Genomic DNA, 9,819 nt, shown 5'->3' on the forward strand with positions numbered 1-9,819 from the left:
TCAAAAAAAATCGGTAGACAATCAGCTGTGGTAGAAAATAGAGTGGAAAGTTGTACAAGTAACATGGACACAGAACACTCTAAAACGACAAAAGCTACTTCCGTGTCTGTATGCAATACCTATGCTTACATAAAACGACGTTCTACCACCTATTCTTGAAACCTTATGTATACAGAAAGATAAACTGTATATCTCCCGTAGCAGACTCCAAAGTCATGAGTTGTGTGAGCCTAGCTCTGAAAATGTAACTCCAGATTTAAAGCGGCATAACCATGACAAATCCGAAATCTGGTGCTATTGATATGCCTAAAGACAAAAATGTTAACCATAACCGTAACCGAGTAGTATAAACTAGAATAGAATCAGAACTTCTATTAGCAACATTCGTTGAAAATGTTGTAATATGGTTGAAGTGCGATACGTGTGTTCAATATAAGATTCTTGCACAAATTCATGCTTTACTCAGTATTGTAACAATGAAATTTATAACCCACGTAGTATACGCCCAAAATTATCAGCTGTAGCAACATAGCTCTGAAGGGGAAACCTTAGATTATATAGAAGCATTAGCAGATCAAACCTGCTCTTTACTATGGACAGAGATTGACGATGAATTACATGGCAAACCCGAAAATAGCTGGAGAATTATGGCTAAGTATATTCAATGGCTCAACGACACTCAGTGCTAGCTACCGGTATACGAACATCCGTGAAAAGAAGAAATATAGAATGCTGTTGGAGGAAAGGTATTCATTGAAAAAGTTCATCGTGAACAGAGATTGCCGTCGAACGCATTGTAGAAGACAACGTAGCTGGCAAACTGTTGCTGCTCAACGGCTAAGCTAACGACTACTCAATGACATATACATAAGTATGAGCCTCCATAAAGGAAAACTGTGCTGTTGGAGCACGAAAATTCAAGGAGACGGTTGATCATAAACTAAGATTGGTGGTAAATTACATGATAGAAGACAACGTAGCAGAGAAATATGAGAAAGCCTACAAAATGACTACCACGACGACTACTCAGTAACAGCTACACTAACAGGAGTGCACAAGCAAGCAAGAACACACTGTTGAGAAAGGAAATTGACGAAGATGAAGGCTACTCATGAGCAGAGATTGGTGATAAAATGCATGGCAGAAGACAACGCAGCAGAAGAACAAGCAATAAGCCTATGCAATGTCTTCCATAACGAGTAATAAAAAGCAGTTTCACGAATCTCTGTCTATAGGAGAGGAAGACAATGTTTCTGGAACGAAGAAGTTCATAACGAGAGATCATTTTAATAAACAGAGATCGGTGTTAAAATATATTCTTGAGGACAACGTAGCTGTACAGCTACGGGCAAGCTTAATCTATGTATTCGATAGCGCCTACTCAATGACAACTACACGAACATGAGTCTACAGAAAAGAAAATGCTGCTGTAGCGAATAAATTCAAGGATAATAAAACTACTAATGAGCATATGTTGTCTTGAATTACATGGAAAAAGAAAACGTAGCGGGAGTACTCAACAGTTTCCACAACGAATACTTCATGGCGGATACGCGAAATTTGGTTGAGGTAACCGGAAGGAAATGTTGTTGGAGGGATAAAATTTAAAGTGAGAACGAATACTTATGAAAAATGATTGGCGACGAATTACATGGTAGAAGAGGACGTAGCTGCAGAACTAAGCGTAAGCCTATTCAATGGTATTCCATTGCGGATGCACAAACGTGAATTAGAGGGGAACAAAATAATCCTACTGGAGACAGAAAATTCAAGGAGAGGAAGTCTATGAAGGGAGATGGGTGATGAAAAACATGGTAGATGAAGAAATGGCTGGATAACTATGGCTAAACCTACTCAAGGGTTCCCATAAACACATCTCAATGGCAGGTACATGAACATGAGTGAAAAGGAAAGATAGAGACTGGAAATTCAAGGAGAGGTATGCTACTCATGACGAGAGATTGCCTATGAATTGCATGGTGGAAGATAACATAGCTGGAGAACTATGGGCTCTCATGTGGACTAATCAATGACAGCTACTCGAACATGAGAGGAGAAAAAGGAAAGAAATGGTGCTGGAGAGTTTAAATTCATGCAGAGGAAGGATACCCATGAACAGAAATTGACAGTGAATTACATAGCCCAAGACACCATAGGTGGGTAAGTATGAGTAGGCCTACACAATGGTTCCCATAACTACCAGTGTTTTTTTTTTTAAATCCCCGGGGGCACACTTATTTTTCGGAAGGGTACATTTTCACAACGTACTATTCTATTTATTATAATATTATATATAAAAATTATTTTCGTCTCTCCATGGGGGCACTCTTAGAGCTCCGAGGGGCAGTGCATGTCTGGAAGAAACACTGATAACGAGTACCCAATGATAACTACACGAACATGAGTCTACAGCAAAGGAAAATAATGCCACTTCATCGGTGAAATTCAGGAAAATAAATGGTGCTAATGGACAGATATTGGCGATAAACTACATGTTACAAGGCAACTTACTTTGAGACATATTGGTAAGCTTACTCAATGGATTACGTAACGACCATTCAGTGGCAGATACACGAATGAGTCTAGAGAACAGGAAGGAAATGCTGCAGAAGCCGTGAAATTGAAGAAGAGGAACAATGCTATAAACATAATTTGTTAATGAGTTACTTGGAGAGATAAAATGAGTTACTTGGAGAGATAAAAATGTAAACTAGATTATCGTGGGTCTGCAATCAAAATTACCAATAAAGCGTTCTCCCAGTGAAGTTTGACTTTTTGATTTGTTCATGCATAAGACATCCTTATGTCTTTGTTTGATATCCTTAACAAAAAAAAATCTTTGTCCAAAGAATGTTAATCAACAAGAAACACGTATGCGTCTCCCAAATGCAGAAAAAAAGTTGTCTGAAATTGGCTTGTATTGTGCAAATCATTAAAATACTACGTAGTTTCACACACACACACAAAACAAAAATCCTTGAGTAAAAACTCCACATTTGCTGTGTATAAACTCCACATAATTCAAGAACCAAAAGACTGCATACGCTAATATTCCACACACTTATATAGCAGGTCAAGTTCAACAAGCTCGAAAAGTATGATGCACACAGAATGATTTTATTTGTATTCTTACGACAATAAATAAATAAATAAATAAATAAATATGGGTTGACAACTTGTAAACTCTGCAGTTTCAAGTAATAGGAGAAAACAGCATTCCCTATAATCTTAATATGGGCTTTTTGTTGTGCTCCCGGAATAAACTACGAGTTGGTAATTCAGCAGAAATGTAGTTGAAACCAAAATTAACGTGAAATTTCAATCTAAAATTCGTAGATACCTCTACATGTCCCGGTATTTCCTATTTTGAGTCTATCCCCTAAAAGCATTTACCAAATAAAAATATTTGAAACTCGATGGTTTATTCCACAAAAACAACAAATCAGTTATACATCTAACCTTTTATCTCAATGTTCCCATCCGCGTATGCATTTTCTTTCTCTTTCTTTCGTTGACGGAAAGCACTAAAGCTCCATCTCAGCATTAACGTGATAAAGTAATCTATATTATAAAAGAGAACGTACAAAACCTTTGTTCCCTCATCACGCTAATACGGCTGAACCAATTTCTTTTATTTTTGGGGGGTTATTAGGATTTGGACCCTAGATGGTTTTTATCATATCACTTTAATTTTTAATTACCAGTGTCTTGAGATAATTGACCATTCAAGTGTCCATACGTACAAATCCTTTGTTATTAGTTCATCATAGGTAAAAATAAACGTATTTATATGCAACCCGCATGACCGTGTCACTCGGCGGGTTAACATAAATGACAGGCGCTATAATGTTAACATTTACTGCAATTTGAAAGCGAAAAAGTAAAAATTATCTAAGTAACAAAGTTTATTGCGTTCCGGGGTGACCGCAGCGAAGCGGGTCACTCGGCGGGTTAACATAAATGACAGGCGCTATAATGTTAACATTTACTGCAATTTGAAAGCGAAAAAGTAAAAATTATCTAAGTAACAAAGTTTATTGCGTTCCGGGGTGACCGCAGCGAAGCGGGGTGAACGCTGCTAGTCCATTATAAGATCGACAGCTACAAGCATTGCCGCCCTCAGGTTGAGACCAAGAGGAAGCAGCTGCTCTCCTTCGAAGGATGTTTAATTTCACTTAATTATTTTATTTTATTTTTTGTTAGCCAGGGCTAGTTACCCGCTCGAGGATTACGCCCTCTATGCGGAGGTGGGTGACAGCTTAAGGGGAAGAAAAGGGAGTAGTTGTGGTTGGTCTATGGGATATTTGTCTTACTGAATTAGGAGAGAGGTAAAGAAAATGAGGAAGTTTTATCAAGAAGTTTTATTTTATTTTATTTTATTTTATTTTATTTTATTTGTTTATTTCAGGCATTGGTAGGTTGTACATTGTGATCATTAGATCACAATCATGAGTGAAGATGAGATGATATAATATGATGTGGCGTAGTGCAAAACACAGCACTGGGTTAGGTTAATTGACAGATGTTGGTTAATCTTCTCGCTTGGGGGCTACTCCAAGCATTGATGGAAGACAGTGGAAAGCCCAGATTAGTGATTGAGGTGCTACCGTGCGTATGATGGACAGATGAGAGGCTGGGGATCGTCGGTCTTCAATTTTTCTGCTAAGTGGAGATACTTGTGGTTTGGGGTTAGAGTGTAATAGTAAATCGTGAAAAGAAGAGATAACGAGCTGAAATAGGAAAGTCTATGTGAGCGTTCATGGTGTCTAAAAGAAGTGGATGTCGTTCATGCAGGTATTTAACGATATATTTGAAACGAAGAGATAAAAAATGAAAGATAATGTGTGAAAAAGGTGTTCTTTCATACAATTCGCATGTTGGAATTGGCAATTTTATCCTAAATGCAATGCAGAGTGCATGGCGTTCTAAGATCTTTAATCTGCTGTAGAAGGACGGTGGTGCAGCGATTAAAACTAGATTAGCATGCGTCAGAACAGAACGCAAAAATACGTTCAAAGTATTTAACACAGTTGTAAAACTGAGATCCCAAGTAGTGCCCGTGAGTCGCTTTAATAAGTTGAGACGGTTTGAAGCCTTTGCAATGACCTCCTGTAAATGTTGTTTCCAAGTAAGTTGTGCTTCTAAGGTGAGACCGAGTTATTTGGCAGATTTTAATGAGTTGAAGACGGGTATTATCGACTATGAGATGAAGTAGGTTGAGGTTGCGGTGGGCTTTCGTGCGTTTTCTGAGCTGCAAGAAAACAATAGTCTAAGTCTTCAGAGCGTTTATCTTTAGGCGCCATTTTTTCACACCACTTAACAAATTAATCTATGGTGGACTGCATTGACTGCATTGAAATGTTAAGTTGGTGAACATTTTTGCCAAGTCCTAAGAAGGCGGTATAATCTGCATATTGGAAAACATGGACGTTCGTAGGTAGTGGTGGTAAGTCAGCCACATAAGGAATATAAAGCAGAGAGGAGAGTGAAGATCCTTGGGGTACGCCAGAGTAAATGAATATAGGTTGAGAGAATGTGTTATTAATAGAAATATATGCTACGCGGCAGTGCAAAAGGTAGTATGAATCGAGTATAAACAAGAGGAAGCCGAAAGTTCAAAAGTTTGTACATAAGTCCCGCGTTCCATACTTGATCAAATGTTTTCTCCATATCAAATAAGGCAAGACAAGATGGTCGTGATGTATTATAATGGTTGGTGATGTGATTGAAGAGGCGTAGTAATTGATCGTTAGTGCTATAGTTTGGACAAAATCCTGCTTGTGAACGTGGTAAAAGATTATAATGAGTAAGATGGACATGCAGTCGTTGAACCAATAATTTTTCGAGACTTTTACTAAATACAGGTGTTAATTGAATAGGTCAATATGAAGAGATACTATCGGCAGATTTATTAGGTTTGACAAACATCAAAACTTTACACATCTTCCGTTGTGATGGTATAAACCCAGAATGGAGAGTGAAAGTATAGATCAGTGAGAGAAGAAAGAGAACTACATATGGACTTTCCTTAATATGGCGACAAAAAATTAAATCTGTGTCTGGGGCTGGGTTACGTTTTCTTCTAATGGCTGAAGTAATATCATCAGGAGTGATGGTCGCTGTTAGTGGTCTATGAATCAGGGTTGAAAAATTAGGAAAAATACATGGACAAGCAATAATAGTGCAACATTCGGTCGTGGACAATTACTAGTGCTGTATATTCATTCGACACTCAGGTCTCTAGCTGATGAACGCCCGTGTACAAACAAATATGAATTGATCAAAATTGAAGGAAATATTGGAACAATATGAATTACGCAATATGCAAAGGATGCATTAGATGTTGTTTACGCTCAGCTTCCAGATGTTAGTACTAAGTTCAATCAAATTGATCAAATGGATGTGTTGCGCTGGAAAGTGTAAAAGCTGCTAGTGAACTTGTTGCCCGCTTTCCGGTTCAATAGTAGAAAAGAATTCTGCATTGGAGGGAAGTCCAGGACTCATTATTAAATCCTGTTACGGAGAACGTTGGTTGTTTAAAGTGGAACTTTCTAGTCCAGACGAGCTGAAAACTTTGATGAACGAAGAGGATTACGAAAAATTCTTGAAGTCTGTTTCTCACTAAAAGTGTTTTGTAAATTGGTTATTCATTTATGTTAGCAAGTTGATATACGAGTAATTTGTAAAAGAGATGCAATTTTTTTATATAGATATAAATGAACATGGCGTGTTCTTTATGTATTTATTGAATGGTATGTATACTCACTTAGTCATATAGGAATTCTGTGTTGTTCTGAAAACCATTTGGTGGATTAAGATTTTATTCGTGGGATGTTAGTAGAAACATTGACAATATCATTGTCTGAATATCTATAATGTTCATGGATCTTTATACTTTTGTACGAACTGCATGATAAATCGCAATATACTCAGAGAAAGTATTTTGTTGTTGTTGTTTCAAGTTCTTCGTGTATTCCTCCTTTTATTAAATGTCATTTATGATTTGTAGAGAAAAGCATAAAAAGCATAACAGCAATTTACACATATGGTTGGTATCTTGAACATGGTTGTGATTGTCTAAGGGTCCAGAAGAAACTAATTTTAAAAACATAATAAAGCATAGTTTTAGAAAATAAAGCATAAAACACAATTTAAAATATATAGCAAAATTCTTGGAAAATTCTGTTTAACCGCAAGTTTAACATGCGGTATTAATATTTTTGTTAAAACCAATATTTACATTGCAAAATCATTGAGAACATAACAATGCAACAATGAAAAGCTTATTTTTATTTCTATAAACTTTTCGGTGTAATCGTTTGATGTACAGAAAAGAAAAAAAAGGAAAAGAAGAAGAAAACTTCTCCCCAACAATGAATAGTACAGAAGAACTCCACACTATATTGTTATGTGTACCTCTTGAACTTGAGCACTTTCTGTACTTTTTGGTGGCATCTTTTACTTTCCCTTTCTGTATACCTGCATCTCTAAGGCGCACACAAATGATAAAAGCTTACTCGAGTAAAGCATATCTCTTTACAGTGCATTATGTAGAAGTTCATTAAATATGAAAGAAACTGGTTGCATTAAATATTAATAAATAGATCACGATATTTAGAATATTTAATGTATAGTAAATATTGTACGTTTTACAGGATTAAAGAAAAACAATGATTGAAATTAACAATAAAGCATAATAAAGTATAATTTGGAAAAAAATAAAGCACAATTAAACAGAAAATAAAGCATAATGTGGGTTGCTCTGATGATTTGTATTGTACAACTGATATGCAATAATTTGTTCGTGGTTACCAAGAGTGCTATGATTCCTTTGTATAGAAAAGGAAGTACTGCACAAGCTGACGGAGTGTGTATTTCCTTGTGTAATTGTTACTATGACCATAATATGATGAAATGTGCATCGTACACAAATAGCTGCAGAGTACTCGCAATGGGTTCAATCGTTTTCAGTTGACTGGAAAAGGAAATGGAACATGGAAGAAAAATGTAAAGAGAACATTTTACAAGCTTTCATTTTATCTCTTGTAACAAGTTCTGAAATGATCTGTCAGTCCTGATTGCTGCTGTTTGCGTTCTTCAATCAGTTCGTTCCTTTGTTATTCACCAGAATAAATTTATATTTTGATAGAACAAGCACAAGGGCCTTGTTTAGTTTCATTTCGCCCCTCTGAAGTCGACCAAGAAAATGGAAAAGGTAAAAAGTACTTTGTTTGTGGAGAGCTTATGTACAGTGAATCTTATCTAAACCGAATAACATTTGCAGCCGTAACTTTTTTTTAAATTTCTTTCTTTAAGCTGAATTTTGTTGAAAGATGCCAAAGAAACGTGATTGTTGTCAAAGTAATCCAAACAGGTCACTTCGAGGTAGTGTTACTGTATTTTTGTTAAAATAGATGAATCATGGATTGTATTATTCTTCTCAAATTTAAAACAGATGATAATTAATATTATGCAAAATCAACTATAATGATTACTTCTTGTTTCAGGTATTCACATTAAAAGATCAGATGCACCTTTGAAACGAAATTTACGTGTTAATCAAATTATAGTAACACTTACCAATTCATACTTGCCGCATCAAAAAAACGTGTAGTGGGTGCTAGTAGGCAACGCAGGAGTGTTTTTTGCACATAACCGTATGATTCAACATATATTAAAGCAAATAAAAAGTAGCCAGTTATTTTAACAAGTTTTACATGATACGGAACAAGAGAAGTTTCGTATATGTACATTTCCTAAGTAGTGTTAACTTTGTTAGGAGGAGAACGCATACTACTATCGTTTTATAAGAAACTGTGTTTATTTTTTATGTATGGTCATCTATATATTGTTAAGTGACATATATTTTAAGGTCCTAAAATACACACGTTAAACTTGATATCACAGCTTTTTAGAAAATAAAGTCGGAAGAACACGGGCTTAGTAATCAAAGGGTTGGTGGTTCGTGCCCACCCGCGGGTACTCTTTTTAAATTTTTTAAAAGTGTTTTTAGACTCACCTTAATGTAAACAAATTACTCATAAAAATAATTTAACATATTTTGGGGGAGTAATTTTCGCTTACGGTATGGGGAAGAACATACCTAGAACATACTAGGTAAGTTTCCCAGGTAAGTAGTCAGGCATGTGCCTAGGGGCAGACATAGACTGTGACTATCACTTGATATCCATGTGATTTCTCTCTCATAGGCACATAAAGCACATAGTGGACACATTCCCATGTACCTGAGGGAACATGATAGGTATATGTCTGGTATGTATTTGTGCTGTTAGGGTATGAACGTGGTACTATGATGGGGGAGGGGAGAGAATGTCTAATTCAATGAATGCTTTTTTGTGTATTTGAAAATATTTCCTACATGAAACGAATTAATTACTCAATGGCAGCAATGGCTACAATTTCTTATATTATTGTCACAAGTATGTGGCCTACAGATTAGCATCATTTTGTCAGCGTAGGGGGACTGTAAGGGTTGCCAAGGGCCCGTCGTCAGTATTTTCATATTTTTAAATGATTTTTTATGTATGTCGTTTTTTCTGCGAATACGGTGGGAATTTCACGAATGTTACTTCGTTGGAATTTGTTGTATATAAGCTTTCGAACGGTGTATAAGCCATGACTCTGTGGTAATTAGGGGATCTCCAGAGTCCCGAACGTGAGAGTCTACCATTTTGTGAAAATATCTGGCGGGCGTCTAAAGGTTAATTGTGCTGTTATGCTGTAGTCACTAATTATTGTTAGCTATCCGTGTTGCAAATAGAGATGTATCTTGGAAACTGATTAGTTAAAATATGTCAT

General features: G+C 36.2%; 1 protein-coding gene across 1 annotated transcript; it reads left to right on the plus strand.

Annotated features, from left to right (window-relative positions):
- Positions 1-609: 609 nt before the first annotated feature.
- LOC145687277 (glycine cleavage system H protein-like) lies at positions 610-6,625 on the plus strand. The gene is given in 5 exon segments (XM_081760750.1): positions 610-746; positions 4,409-4,414; positions 6,237-6,396; positions 6,399-6,438; positions 6,441-6,625. Coding segments are annotated over 5 exon segments (528 nt in total).
- Positions 6,626-9,819: the final 3,194 nt, after the last annotated feature.

The sequence above is a fragment of the Thermobia domestica genome, chromosome 6 (assembly GCF_964235325.1).
Source record: "Thermobia domestica chromosome 6, izTheDome1.hap1.1, whole genome shotgun sequence".
Lineage (NCBI taxonomy): Eukaryota > Metazoa > Arthropoda > Insecta > Zygentoma > Lepismatidae > Thermobia > Thermobia domestica.